The sequence below is a fragment of the Mastigoproctus giganteus genome, chromosome 3, assembly GCF_048544385.1.
Source record: "Mastigoproctus giganteus isolate SK-2022 chromosome 3, ASM4854438v1, whole genome shotgun sequence".
In the NCBI taxonomy this organism is placed as follows: Eukaryota; Metazoa; Arthropoda; class Arachnida; order Uropygi; family Thelyphonidae; genus Mastigoproctus; species Mastigoproctus giganteus.
This window is the reverse complement of record NC_143577.1, coordinates 41366045-41382450: the sequence shown is the minus strand read 5'-3', so window position 1 is coordinate 41382450 and position 16406 is coordinate 41366045. Positions and strand designations below refer to the sequence as shown.

Below are 16406 nucleotides of genomic sequence, written 5' to 3'. Positions count from 1 at the left end.
AGAAGATTCAGGATGTATTTCCTGAAAAATAACCTAACAAAACTGCAACATTTAAGCTTAATAAAAAAATATTTTTTATTGCCTATTTAATTATGAAATGACCTTGAAGCACCTACAGCCATGTCATTGTGCACATCAAAGTATTTGGGTGCATGTTTATATATCTCAACAGTCTTGACGCTAACTGATGTCGTGTTAAGCTATAGTTCCATATTGTGCCTTTAGGATGTATAATTTGATTAGCAATAATTTTAAAAATTCTATCACAGGCCAGTTAAAACCTTATCAATAGCCAGACCTGGCCCACAGGTCATACTTTGAGCACCTTTATATTTCACCATCTAGAAGCTTAAATGAGTACTATTCAAAGGATAAAGCTGATAAATAGTTGGTCACTTTGAACCTTTTGTGTTTTTGTGTTGGTATGACTGCAGGATTATAATCACTGAATAAGCAAAGGAGAAAACATCCACAAAACATATGATTCTTTAGGTGAAATGCTTTAATTTCAAGTAATTTGGGCTTAAATGATAATGGATTTCGACCATGTTTTCAATATATAATCCTTTTGCTCTTCCATGGAGTTATAACACAGAGTGGATTGCAGTTATTTCAGTAATAGTAATAATTTTAACTGACTCATGTCTTCAGTATTTTCAATTTAAAGCATTAAAGTTGGAGATAACGAAAGGTTGGATTGCAAATAATGAAATATATTTACTTATGGTCACAATATATAAAATTGCTGTCAGAAATCATAAAATGCTTTGGGGGGGGGGGTTCTTGTTCCATCCCATTCTATTTATTTATTTTTCAGTAAGTTTATCCCTAAATTCATAAATTATTGTGCTCTCCAGTTTTTTCTCAAATGATAAAGTCATGATCGATCATCATTATGTATGCTGTTCGCAGTTAGTATCAGAAACATTCATGCTGTTGGCACCAGAGTTTTCCTGTATTGCTTTTCCTTCTACATGACATGGTTTGTCTATTTTGTAATTTAGCATTAGCATTAGCAAGGGCACATGATGCAAGAATGCAAGCTTATAGAGCATCAGCCAAAAAAAACAAAAAAAAAAACACACCCTCTTCTCATTTCACCCATCCACTCACTCCAAATGTTTCTCTAGTTCTGTCTTAAATCTGTTTAAGCTATCAACTTTTACAATGACAGACGGAAGTTCCAGCAATCACCCACCTGCTGGCTAAAGGCAAACTTCCGCACATCTTTGCTACAGCTGTCTTACCTCAATTTGAATTGAGCATGCTCAAACCATTCAAGGCTTTAAACACCTCAATCAGATCACCTAGCAGGTGCCTAGTTTCCAGACACTGTAATTTTCAAAACTTAAGCCTTTCTTCATAAGAGCAACCCTTTGTTCCATTCACTAATCTTGTTGCCCTTCTTTGTACTCGTTCCAACAGCTCTACATCCTTCTTAAAATGAGGCCTCCAGATCTGTATACAGAACTCAAGGTGTGGCCTGACCATTGCTTTATACAAGGAGATAAACACCTCCTTATCCCTTCTAGAAAAATTCCTGTATATCATTGACAAGACACCACGAGCTACTCTTGCAGACCGTCTGCACTGCTCAGAAAACTTCATATCTGCCTGCACAATTACCTCCAGGTAATTTTCATTCTCTACCACTGTCATTGTAGTACCACACAGTTGAGGGGCCTCCGTAGCCAGGTGGGCAGAAACGGCAGTGTGTAGCACACGCTTCTTGATTAGACCGGGGTTCGAGCCCATGACCACCAAATGCAGAGGATGCGGAAAGGTCATGGAATGACAACTGCATATCTCAGCAGTTCTTCATATGAATAACAATTATCACACCTCTCACCAGATAGTTGCTAGTTTTACACCTCATGGAAAAGTTCATGTCTAACTGGATCTTAACCCTTGTCTTTTTCTTCAGAAGCAACTTCTCCCCCCCCACCTCCAACACTAGTTTATACTTAACTCCCTGGTTCTGTTCCCCAAGTGTAAAATTTGGAAGCATTAAACCTCAATTGCTATTTGCGCAATAGACTTAAGTCATTTTAAAGAAAAATAGCCTGTTAGCATTAGCATATGATGCAAGAAAGAAAGCTTATGCAGCATCAGCCAAAAAAAAAAAAAAAACCACTCTCATTTCACCCCTCCATTTGTTCGAAATTCCTGTCCAGCTGAGCCTTAAATTTATTTAGGCTATCAACTTCCACAACAAGGGATGGAAGTCTGTTCCACCATCCAACTACCCGCTGGCTAAAGGCAAATTTCCGCACATCTATCCTACCTCTGTCTTTCCTCAATTTCAATTTATGCCCTCTCAGGTGATTATTCTGAGCAAAATGAAGAATCCCATCGGCATTGAGCATGCTCAAACCATTCAAGGCTGTACACCTCTATCAGATCACCTCACTGGTGCCTAGTCTCCAGGCACTGTAATTTGCAAAAAATTAAGCCTTTCTTCGTAAGAGCAACCCTTTGTTCCATTCACTAATCTTGTTGCCCTTCTCTGTACTCGTTTCAGCAGCTCTACATCCTTCTTGAAATGAGGCCTCCAGACCTGTATACAGTACTCAAGGCGTGGCCTGACCATTGCCTTATACAAGGGAATAATCACCTCGTTATCAATGCTAGAAAAATTCCTGTATATCATTGAAAAGACACCATGAGCAACTCTTGCAGCCCCTCTGCACTGCTCAGAGAATTTCATATCTGCCTGCACAGTTACCCCCGGGTCCTTTTCTTCTCTACCACTGTCAGTGAAGTAACACAGAGTTGATATGTTGCTTTGGGGTTACTGTTTCCAATATGTAGTACTTTACATTTGTCAATGTTAAACTTCATTTACCACCTCTCAGCCCATCTGCTCAACCTTTCCAGATCCTGTAGCAGCAGCATAGTGTCAGTACTGTCCTTAACAAACCTGCCAACCTTTGTATCATCTGAAAACTTGGATATTAAGCTTGATATACCATCATCAATATCGTTTATAAATACAGAAAACAATAAACCTTGAGAGACTCCACTAATAACATTAGTCCACAATGAGCAGTGTCCATTGATTACCACTCTCTGTCTTCTCCCCTTCAAACATCCCTTTATCCATAGCAGCAATATGCCTCCAATGCTACACTGCTCCAATTTTTGCAGCAGTCTTCCATGTGCAACAGTATCAAAAGCCTTTCTAAGATCCAAATATATAATATCAAAGTTATTTCCTGTATCCAGTTCTTTTGTGACTGCATCATAGTATCCAATCAAATTGGTCAGGTAAGACTTTCCCTTAACAAAACTATGCTGTGTCCGAGCTATAACACATACACAGCATGGGGTCAAATTTGCACATCTCCAGTCTATGGGTACCTCCCCTAAAAGAAGCTCTCATAATTATGGCTAAGGGTTTGCTTACTTCCTTTGGAGCCTTCTTTAATATAACTGGATAGATCCCATCCACCCCAGGTGCCTTTTTTATGTTTATCCTCAACAATTTCTCCTCCACTTTCCTGTCAGTTATACATTACAAAATCATCCAGCTCACTGGCAGAGTTTACTTCACCTCTGGCATTCCCCTTCCTGAATTACTCCTCATGTGTGAATTTAGATGCAAAATACTCGTTTAGTTTGTTAGTCACCTGAGCAGGATCCTCAGCTGTTGAACCATCAATATGCAGTGGACCAATCTGATTCACCCCTTCCCTTCTAGAGTTTAGAGTTTACATAGGTGAACTCTTTTTTTTCCTTTGCATCCTTTGCCAAGAATTTTTCATAATCTGCCTTTGCCTGCCTAATCTCCTTTGTGACTTGATTACAGACCAGCTTATATCTATCATAGGCATCCATGTCACCCATTAATTTATATGTATTCTCCGCCATATGTCTCATTAGTTCATCTGATATCCATTTAGGCATAAACCTTGAACAATATTTCTTAGTTGGTATGTAAAGCCTAGTAGCTTGCAAGATAAGTTCTTTGAATGCTTCCCATTTTGAATTTCCTGTTGGTAACATCATCAGTTGGTCCCACTTTATAGAAATTAAATACTGTCTCAGACCATCGTAGTCACCTTTACGAAAGCAAAAACCCTTCCCTTTACCCCTGATGGTAGTTACCTCTTTGAGTAAATCCCACTTCTGCACACAGTGATCACTGCCACCTAGTGGTTCCTTTATCTGCAGATTCTTAATGCATGAAGAATCACTACTGATAATCAGATCAAGAGTATTACTCCCTCTAGTTGCCTCCTGAACATGCTGATGAAGAAAACAATCATCCAATAAATCCACAAAAGCCTTGCTAGTGTGTGAGTGACTAACCCACAAATTCCAGTCAATATCTGGGAAATTAAAATCCCCCATTATAAGACCCTCTGATTTACTGGCCCACTCTATTTCCCTGTACAGTTTGTTATTATACTCATCAGAGTCATTAGGCCTATAGCACACTCCTACTCTCAATTTTGATCTCCCAATGCTTATGTCACACTAAACTGACTCGACGCTGTACTGTCCAGCGATGTCGACTGGTTTCATGTCGACTTGGATTTTATGTGTTTCTTAACTAATTGCATAACCCCTCCTTCCTTCCTATCCTGTCTATCCTTTCTGTACACATTGAACTCCCCAAATTCCAGTTCTGCATTCCTTATATCTGTGTGATACCACGTCTCTGATATTCCAACAATATCTGCCTTTGATGTTTTGAGCAATACCTCAAATTCATCAAATTTATTTACCAAACTCCTAGCATTGGTGTACACAGAAGTATACATGCACCTATTCCTATTCTTAGCTACCCTAACACAACCCATGTGTTTACTTGTACCACAATGACTCCCAGCAGTCTCTGAAATATCCTGCATCTTGTTTTCCAGGCTGCTTTCCAGACCTTTAAAATAGCCTGATTCATTTCTTACCTTTAAATCATCAAATTATTTGCAAAGTCTCAATAATTAACTATTTCTATAGATTCTTCTCTGAGATTGCTGTATCACTTAATTTACAGCATTCTGATTGTTTTTCACTGTTGCCTTGTGGTTTGAATGGTTTTTAAAGGTTGTTGTTTGTAAAGGAAGCTGCAATGCTATCTGCTGGACTTTCTACAACTCTCTCACTTTGATCAAGTAAATGGCCTATATGATTATTTATTTTTTTTTTTTTGTGTTCACATACAAAAATAACTTTTTGTCTCCATTTTTAGCTCTGTTTGCTAGTGATTGCCCATATTCAGCTTAGCTTATCTTACTCCATTAGTGGCTTTGCTACATGTGCTCTTATAATACTCATAAATCAGTATCTTGCAATATTCTAAATATTCCATATTTTTTTCTTTTGTGTATAAACCCTTTACCTCTATTATCATCTGCTCTGACATAGGATAATAACTATCCTTTTGTTCCAGTACACAATAAATACTTCACTTAATGAACTTGTATCCAACAGTGTATAACTCTCTCTCTCTCTTCACCCCCTCCCATAAAGCCCAAGAAATACCTTTTTTTTTTTTTTCAGTCCCCCTCTTTTGAAATTGAAACCCACATTTTTTTATTATTTTATTTTTTTTTTTGACGACAGAAATCCCCTTGGACACTACCTTATAGTATTAGGAGTGGAAAATGATGCAAGAAAGTATGCACACTTATACAGCATCAGCCAAAAAAATTATTACATTGTGGTTTCTACCTACTCTTGGTTCCTGCACTGTTGATTTTGGGTGCAGCTTGGATCCTTGATGAGAGCCAAGTTTAAGGGTATTAGAGTCCCTTCTACTCTTTCTAACATGTTGCAATAATTAACAATATCCAAATAGCTCCAAAAATCTGTTTCTCCTGGCATATTGCCAGCCCACAGTTTCCAATCTATAATTGGTTGTTTTTTTTTTTTTTTTTTTTTTAGGAGCATTAGCAACTAAGGCCATATTGCTCCGGGGATCATTCCCTGACCCTTCCATGTGCTCAAACCCCGGTCTAATCAAGAAGCGTGCCAATCTATAATAGACAGGTTGATATCGCCTAATGAGGGAATCACATTTGGCTGCTTATTCAAGTTGCCTGAAAAGATTTTTGTTATGCCCCTCACAATCATTGGCCTGTAACATGTCCTGACTACACTAGCCAACAAAAAAAATTTTTTTACCATATTTTCACAATGAAAATATTTGATATTTGAAATAAATGCAGTGATTCCAAAAATCACCATAAGAATCTCTATCACATCTACATCAAAAGATGTACCAGTGTTTAATGTTAAAATAAAGGAAGGAATGAAGAGAATAATCACCCCATATTCATTAAGCTTTTTAGACCCCTCAATTAATTTTAATGTCAATCTACAGGAATGAAGAGAATAATCGCTCTTTCAGGAGTTTCCTAATTTGGGGTCCTATGAAAATTCCTTCCTTAAGTTTGGCATATGTTAAATTATGAAACATTTCTCAAGTATGCAAATCCGTTACCTTCTTTATCTAGTACCTTCACGAAATATTTCATCAATCCAATTTTGATGTGCAGGGGTGGAAGAAGAACCTTGTTTGATTGCACTGAAGGAATATATTTTACCTGACATTGTCCTATTATCAACTCGTCCTGCTTGTCCCAGTGTTGCACAACATAATGTTCTTCTAATATAGTTGGGGAAGGAAGTTACATGTTTGTTATCCATTAAGAATTATTAATATGTATAATTAACCACTCTATTACCACGTGGAGTTTTTTAATATATATTTTATTAAGCATAACCTAAACTAATATATATATACAATAGTGTGACATTTCAGGTATCTTGCCGATACCCATCATCAGGCGATGATGGCTTTTGGCAAGATACTAAAATGTTACACTATTGTATATATTAGTTTAGGCTATGCTTAATAAAATATATATTAAAAAACTCCACGTGGTAAAAGAGAGGTTAATTATACATATTAATAATTCATAATGTTCTTCTGTCGCACGGCTGTCGCACAAACACAAAGCCTCCATAGCCAGGTGGGAAGGAGCAGTAGTGCGTATCACATGCTTCTTGATTAGACCGGGGTTCGAGTCCGTCACCACCAAATACGGAAGATGTGGAAAGATCAGGGAATGACCACTGCATATCCCGGAGCAATATGGCCTTAGTCGCTAATGCTCCTAAAAAGCAAAACAACAACAACAAACACAAAAAACAATAATATTTTGCAAACCCCCCCCATGCAAACCAATAACCTTAAGATCACTGCATTTGCTCCAACCATTTTCTTTAAGTCCAACTGAATGAAACACAGGAACTGATGGAAATTCATTGCCATTATGAAGCAAAGCCGCTTCTGAACTTAATTTTGAGGCATCTATGAATAAACGCCATTCATCTGACTTATGCATGACACCTAGTTCTTTTAGAAGTCGAATAATGCCTCTGCAAAAACACATACTGTCCTCCATAACAAAATATTTCAAAAACTTTTCATGTATTTTTCGAAACACTGAAATCTTTGTTCCTGCTGTGAGTATATTCCCCTGCTGAAACCTAGAACCTAACAGTTCAGCTTGTTCTTTTGGCAATTTAAGTCTTGAACCAATTCATTCAACTCATCTTGTTTGATTAAATGTACCTCACCACCTGAACTTACTGGCTGATAGTCAACATCTTGTGAAGTGGAGGCTTCCGGGGAATCCTCAACTTGAACTTGATCACTATTATCTTCCACACTACTGTTTGGAGGATAGATTTACAACCACGAGAACATGTCACGATCAGTTAATACTTGGAAAACCTTGGTACAGTCTACAAAAATCCTCGCCAAAAACACTAAATGTGCTCTCTTCAAATTGTTAATTGTTATATCGGAATTTGAACCTAAAAGAACCATAGGTAGAAGTCTGATTATGTTTATCACAAGAAAACCAAGGCCAGAATCAATTGCTAAAATTAAGAGAATTAGCTTATACCTGTTAAAATAAATCAGTATGTCATACATTACTGGCTAGATTATGTAAAATTGGCATATTTTAGTAAAACATAACTCCCTCTATATTTAATAACTGTGATGTGAAACTGTTAGCATTAGCATCAGTTGCTTTATTTTAGAGATGAGGGATCGTAATTTTCTACCTGGGAGTTGTATGCATTTTATCCCAATGCATCTCTTGCCGTGACTGCACCAGCTGCTACATCGGGGGAAACTGGGAGACAGCTCGAAAAATGCCTTTCTGAACACAAAAGAGCAATCCGTTTAGCGATGTGGAGCACTCAGTTATTGCCGAAGATGTTTGGGCAACCCACCACGATATTGACCCACACCGCAATGTCATGATTGTGGATAAGTCCCGCCACTATCGACGACGCGCCTGGTTGACTCGTTGAACATCAAATGCTCCAATACCTCAGTCAACAGGAACAGTGGATGTCAAGTCCACCCTATCATCGAAACAGCAATCCTGACTATTGACAAATGCTGGCAACGTCCGCATGCATCACAGCCACAGGCTTCAACATCCAACAATTAATCAAGCACTTCACGTACAAGATTGGCAGTACATGCCCTCTTGCTCCATTCTTAACTGTCAGTTTAACTGAGGAAGGTTGACTAATCTAATATATGGCATTTGTAAATCAGAATGCTATAGTTGAAATTCTCTGTCTTAATACTTTAAATGTTAATACTTATGTTAATGTTCATAAGATATGTGCAGGCAGATATGAAGTTCTCTGAGCAGTGCAGACGAGCTGCAAGAGTAGCTCATGGTGTCTTGTCAATGATATACAGGAATTTTTCTAGCAGGGACAGGGATGTGATTATTCCCTTTTATAAGGCATTGGTCAGGCCACACCTTGAGTACTGTATACAGGTCTGGAGGCCTCATTTCAAGAAGGATGTAGAGCTGCTGGAACGAGTACAGAGAAGGGCAACAAGATTAGTGAATGGAACAAAGGGTTGCTCTTACGAAGAAAGGCTTAAGTTTTGCAAATTACAGAGCCTGGAGACTAGGCATCGGCGAGGTGATCTGATAGAGGTGTATAAGGCTTTGAATGGCTTGAGCATGCTCAATGCCGATGGAATTCTTCCTCTTGCTCAGAATAATCACCTGAGAGGGCATAAATTCAAATTGAGGAAGGACGGATGTCGGATAGATGTGCGGAAATTTGCCTTTAGCCAGCGGGCAGTTGGTTTGTGGAATAAACTCCCATCGCTTGTTGTTGAAGTTGATAGCCTAAACAAATTTAAGGCTCAGCTGGACAGGTATTTCGAACGAACGGAGGGGTGAAATGGGAGTAGCGGTTTTTTTTTTTTTTTTTTTTTGGCTGATGCTGAATAAGCTTGCTTTCTTGCATCATATGCCTCTACTAATGCTAATGCTAATATTATAAATATATTAATGGTTAATGATACTGAAAGAATAATGAAATCAATAAGTTACAAGACACTTGTATGAACTAAAGTAGTCTCATTTTCATGTTATATTTGTAGTAAAACGTTCAGATTTTATTTTCTTAGCCAGAAGATGCAGGAAATTATGCTTGTGTAGCAATAAATAATGCAGGGCGAGACTATATAGAAACAAATTTACAAGTTCATGTTTCTCCTGTTTTCACTCTACTGCCAAAATCCCAAGATGTTATGGTTGCAGAATATTTCATTTTACAATGCACAGCTGAAGGAATTCCTGTTCCTGTTATCACATGGTTTTTAAACAATACTGAACTATCAGGTGAGAATACTGCCTTTTATAGATTGTTTTAATTTTATCTCCGAATTCTAATGAAATCATTTATAGTACAAATCATATACAAATCATTCCATCCTGTAAATTCTGGACTGAGCTTATGGCACCGACTTGCAGAAACATCGTACCTCACCCCATCTCTAAGATTGAAGAATTACTGTACCATTTTTCTGCATTAAAACCATCTTACTTCATAATAACATTAGCCACCATGTGGCTAATGCATTTTATGAAGTTCAGAATGGAATGTACTTCACTGGCTTTGAAGAAATTTATAGGAAGAAATTTAAGTTGTATACAAGGAATAATTTAAATTTAAATATAGCTAAACATTTTGGGTTATTCCTATAGCCCTTCCTCGGTGTAACTATGTTAGTATTAGTATTAATACTAATAATAATTGTATTAATACTAATATTGATAAACTGGACTAATTAATATTGATAAATTGGACTAATTAAACATTACATGTTACTGTAATGTGGCATCCATTTGCCACATTACAGTAATAAGGCCTGCTAACAAAAAAACATGAAACGTTATTCCTACAGTGTTACACTTGTGGTTAGGCAGCCGTCTGATTGCTTGTGTCTTCCTTTTTTGATTCAAAAATTGAGAGTTCTGATGGCCTTTGATTGTGCTAGTGCATGTTCTGTGGAAGTTGGCATCATAGCACTATGGTTAGAATCTTGTCTCTAGCTTTAAATTTAACTGCACTTGAAGTGGATCTATGGGTTCTTGATATTGATCTCAATGCCTACTTCTATAAATTAAGCCCTTTTTTTCTGTATACATGTATGAATGGATGGACTGTATGGTATCCCATTACAGTATGCTAAGGGTCCTCCTCATAATTTTTCCCTCACAGTTTCAAATAATCTAGTATTATTATTTCTTGCTCTTGTTTTTTTTTTTTTTTTTTTTCAAAGTACTTATTTTAAACAATACTGAACTATCACATTGTTTTAATTTTATCTCTTTTCTTTTTTTGAGAAATTATCTATCCATTTCTGTTAATAATTCTCTTTTTTTTAGTCATACTTTCTAATTTTAAGATATTTCTGATATTTCCATTCTTTTTCTTGTTGAGCCTTCTTAGCCAGGAGATGCAGAAAATTATCCAGAAGTAGTAGTAGTAGTAACGGAGACATGTGATGCATATGAGCTTATGTAGCATCAGCTTAAAAAAAAAAAAAACCAATTTCACACATCCATTCTCTCTAAACGTTTGTCCAGTTCCTCCTTGAATTTATTTAAGTTATCAACTTCCACAAATACAGATGGAAGTTTGTTCCAGCAATTAACCACCTGCTGGCTAAAGGCAAATTTCTGCACATCTATTCTACAAATGTCTTTCCTCAATTTGAATTTATGCCCTCTCAGGTTCATAATCTGAGCAAGCAGAAGAATCCCGTCAGAATTCAGCATGCTCAACCCATTCAAGGCCTTATATACCTCAATCAGATCACCTTGCAGGTGCCTAGTCTCCAGCCACTGCAATATGCAGAACTTAAGCCTTTCTTGGTAAGAGAATCCCTTCGTTCCCCCTCACCAATCTTATTGTCCTTCTCTGTACATGCTCAAGCAACACTACCTCCTTTCTAAAATGAGGTCTCCGGACCTGTACGCAGTACTCAAGGCATGGCCTGACCATTGCCTTATACAAAGGGATAATTTCCTCCTTTTCCGTACTAGCAAAATTCCTGTATGTCATTGACAATACTTCGTGATATACAGGAATATCATAGGGTATTGTCATGCTCTGGCAGCCTGTCTGCATTTCTCAGAAAACTTCATATCTGACTGCACAATTACTCCCAGATCTTTTTCATTTTCTACCACTCTAAGCGTAGTACTACACAGTTGGTATGTTTCTCTGAGGTTACTTCTACCCATATGCAGTACTTTGCATTTGTCAATGTTAAACATCAGTTGCCACTTCTCAGCCCATCTGCCCAAATTTTCTAGATCCTGTTGCAGTAGCACACTGCCATTATTGTCATTAACAACTATGCCAACATTTGTATCATCTGCAAACTTCAACATTAAGCCTGATTCAATATCACTGATAAATATACAAAACAACAGTGGGTCCAACGCTGAACCTTGGGGGACTCCACTAATAACATTAGTCCACAAAGTGGTAATTAGGATTTCATTTAGCCAGTTTCTAGTCTTTTATAATCTTTCTTCTTGAGGGATTCAAGTGCTGTTATACAAAAATTTAATTTTAGCTGATGTGTATTGGAATCTGAGTTGAGTTTCCACTCTCATATGCTTTCCTAAGTTTCTCTGAATATTCATTTATTTCATTGTAATTTTCAGTTTTAACCCAGCAATGACTGTGACTGTTAATCACAACAAAAAAAAAAAAAAAAAAGGCCATCCAGTATATTGCAATACTTGTTAAATGTGTTTTTTTTAAATTTTTTAATAAAAATTTTGAAAAATTAAAAATGTGTTTTTTTTACATCTGTTATTTTATAACAGATGAACAAATCAAAACATTTATTAATTCTACTGGGGGAAAAAAATGGCAAACCTAAAATTAAACATGGAGCTATTAGTCACTTCCATTTTCTTGTTAGTGACACTGATAAGCATACAAAATTTCAAAATTATGCATGCACACAAATTTCTGCTTATGTATTATATAAATATTTTAAAAATATATATTTATTTATATATAGTCATGAGTTGTAAAGAATCACTGTAAATAGCTAATGATAATTGTAACTGTATGGGTGGAAATAATTATAGAATAGATTGTTTTGATAGATAACTTAATATTTTATAAAATAACATGAAAAAAAATATTGCCTTGCGCAGTTTCTGAAACTTAATTTTTTATGCTGGTAAGTGGAAGAAGAATGAATATACAGCAAATAGAGCTTGTTCATTAATCATATTTTTTGAAAAAAGAGGGCAGAAATTCTAAAGAAATCCATAAAAAAATGACTAAAGTGTTTGAGGAAGTACCACTCAGTTATGCTACTGTTGCAGGTTGATTGACAGAATTGAAAAGAGGATGAGAGTCAATTGAGGATGATTCCAGGTCTGATCAACTGTCTAAAGCAATCAGCTCTGAAACTATTGCCATCATTGAGGAAATAAATTTAAAATTTTGGTCCTTGATGATGTCACAGACATTCTCTCAGATATGCCAGACAAGCTGCACTGGCTACCTGGGAGTCTAAAATGCTGATGGAACTGATATTTGGATTACATTCAAGTCAAGTAGACCCAATTTCAGCGAAGTCCAGATGGTCTGTGACAGCCAAATCCTATGCTTGCACCTTCACGATGGTGGGACTATTAGTGATCCTGGGTATAACCTCCATGCACAAGCACAATGTCGGTGACCATCCAGGTATGAACCAATGTAAGCAGGGGTCGAGGTGTGGCACCCAAGTCACATGGAGGAATGCCGCCCCTCTATGTTACCAGGCAATACTAGGTGGTAGATGACTCTTATCAACCGGTGCAATACCACCACTTTGCTTATTGGAGGCTTGAAGTGGTGTAAACCATGTTTAGCCTGCAGAGCTAAGGTCAATTCTTCCCCATCTCTTTCATCATACAGTATGACTGATGACTTTTGAGGTTATGATGGACATCATGGTGAGATCCAGTCTTCCTTACATTTCGAGGGTACAGCTCTAAAACGGTGTTTGCAGGCCAGCCGCTAGTTAGTACACTGGACCGAATCTATTGGTAACTCTCTAGGAGGCTTCCGGATCAGCTAGTGTATAATCTTGCTACCTCTACTCTGCCAGATAGTGACTGGAGGGAGTCTGAGTAGTGTGTATGCGGGGTGCATTGTCGAGGCCACGTTATGTCAAGAATCTGGGTATATTCTTACCACGTGTACGCCATATCCAAAAATTTCATTACTTCATACAGCATGTCCAACCCACTTTTTCTTACCTTGTCCAACCTTGTCCTGCTCAATCAATTTCAACTTATTGATATCCGCTACCAATTCCTTAAATGCCGATCTCCAATTAATTCTCCAGTGGGGCAAAAACAACTTAGTTGATTTCAATCCTTCTAAAACTCAGTCTTGTCTTATATCTCGCAAAAAGGATTCTTCTGCTCCTATGCTTATCTTTGGTGACACTCTGATTTCTAGGCAAAATGATATATCTCTTTTGGGGATTACCCTGACTTCTAATCTCTCTTGGCACAAGCACATTACAAATATTGCTTCCTCAGCATCTAAAAAACTTGGTTTTGTGTTTTTCTCTCGGCATTATTGTTCTCACATCTGGGGCGGTGCCCCCAAAACCTCTCTCAGGCTTCTAGTTATGTTAATTAATGACTCCTCTCTAACAGAGTCTCTCTCTCCACTCTCTGTCTCATAGACGTACTGTTTCTGATGCATGCCTTTTCTACAGATACTTCCATGGGCACTGTTCTTCTGAATTGGCTTCTATCGTTCCCGCTCTCTCTTTCAAAACAGTCCAAATACGTGCCGCCATCAACCAACATCCATTTACTGTACAACTTTAAACTCACAGAATCAACTTTTCATCATACTCGTTTATTAATTCAACTTCCGTTTTCTGGAACAAACTTCCTTCATACGTGTTTCCTGAAAATTACAGTCTAAAGAAGTTCAAGTCTAATGTCAACAAATATCTTCTTTCATCTTCTCAACTTCCAACCCAAGCATGGTACTAAGTACTATAGGTTCCAATACTTCTTGTGTTTGGGGTTTTCATAAAAAAAAAAAAAAAAAAAAGAAAGAAAATAGAATTAATATCTGAACTGGGAAAAAAACCTCTCCACTCATGATAAACATCAAAGGGAATCATCAAAAGAATATTAAAATTAATTCTTGCTAATCCAGATAGATTTTTATCCTGTTAGGTGACTGTTGGTGAAATTTGCTCATTTTTTATTATCCCCAATCCAGATTAGAAAGCATTCAATGGAAACATGAGGGATCCCCAACCACAAAAAGTTTAAAACCCAACCATCAGCTAGAAAAGTGTTGACCTCAGTTTTCTGGGACACAAAAGGATTGTTGCTAATTGATTATGTTGCATCTAAAACCATAGTAATAAGATATTATGCCAGCCTTTTGCCAAAGTTAAAAGCTGCAATTCGGGAAAAAAAGATGGGAAAAGTTCGGTCATTGGGTTTTGCTTCTCCATGACAGTGCACTTTTGCACAAAGCCTGGGTTGCACAGACAAAAATTTGTGATTGTGGATTTGAATAATTAAACCAACACTTGTACAGCTGAGGTGTTTGTTATTGTTTGTTATTTGGTTTTTAGGAGCATTAGCAACTAAGACCATATTGCTCCGGGAATATGTGGTGGTCATTCCCTGACCTTTCCGCATCCTCTGTATTTGGTGGTCACTGCCTCGAACCCCTGTCTAATCAAGAAGCGTGTGCTACACACTGCTGCTCCTACCCACCTGGCTACAGAGGCACCGTACAGCTGAGAAATGGCCCACGAGTGACAATTATTTGTTCAGAAACCTCTCATCTTTTTGGAGCTCATTTTGAAAACAATGATGAACTGAAAGCAGCTGTAGAAACCAGAAGAAATTTTTTCGAAGGATTAAACTTTTTCCAGATTAAATACGATAAGTGTATTGAACTTCAGAGTGAATACATTTAATAAAAAAAAGAAAATATCAAACTTAGTTATTGTCAAAAATTGACAATAACAACACAAGAAAAGGAGGGATCCTGTTTGGCTGAACTCACTTCTTGTTTTTTTTCTAAATCAAGTTTGTACTAATTAATAATTGTTTTACAATTGTTGCAAATTTAGTTTTTGCAGAAAATGAATCTAGAGATTTGGATGCAAGTCTATTACAGTATACTACATTCTTGCCTTTAACATATTTGTTTGAAACCAAGATTTGGATAAGGGGCAAGATTTTAAAGTGGAATGCAAGATAAAGGATTTCATCCCTACAAGAATAATTTCACTGATATGATCTGAGCAAACATTGGGATCAGAAGATTTAAAACAGTAATCCAACCAAGGAAAAGAAGAATATAAACCATGCAGGTCATCCCATTTCCCATTCCTGTAATGCCAACAGCATGAGGCTGCACAGGAATATGAAATGGGATGATCTGCATGTTTTCTATTTTCATCTTCTTTTGATTCCCAGTGTTTGCTCAGATTGTGTCTTGCAAGGGTTGATAAAAAGATCATGGGTGTCAGTTAGGATTGTCTTTTATTCTGGTATTAAATGAAAAGGCTGTGTGATGTGATCAGTAATTGTAAAATCCTCAGCATCATGACTAACCATGTATTTAGAAAACTGAAGCCAGCTGGAGTTGTGAAGATTAAAATCACCGAGGAAAGTCACCTCACTGTTAGGAATGTTGGACTATGGAAAATCAAGTTTCAAAAGAATGAAGTCAGAGTTCCAAATGATTACTGGAATTGGGGGAGTGATAAGGGCAAAAGATGAATTTAGCAGCACAGGGTAGAGAAATTTTAAGACAGAGGAGATTCCAAATTAGGAAGTCTCTAACATGGAATATCAGAGCAGATGTATGCATACAAGTACAACTTTTGAAGCAAAAGGAATTATAGAGTGAATAATTAGAGAAACTAAGATGAATAGTGGTTGTGGTAACTGATAATTCAGTCTTTGTCAGAAATAGTAAATGGGGCTTGTCAGATTCCAGGTGGAAATATACATAATTGAGATCAGCACTAAGACCGTGCTTTA

The 16406-nt window shown here is 37.1% G+C and overlaps 1 protein-coding gene across 1 annotated transcript in view; it reads left to right on the top strand.

Moving 5' to 3' along the window:
- Positions 1 to 16406, top strand: part of LOC150087903 (hemicentin-1-like) — a 1496027-nt gene that overhangs the window by 1066705 nt on the left and 412916 nt on the right. The window contains exon 55 of the mRNA XM_090369959.1: positions 9470 to 9683. Within this exon, the coding sequence (XP_090226085.1) occupies positions 9470 to 9683 (214 nt within the window). The remainder of the gene's footprint in view (positions 1 to 9469; positions 9684 to 16406) is intronic.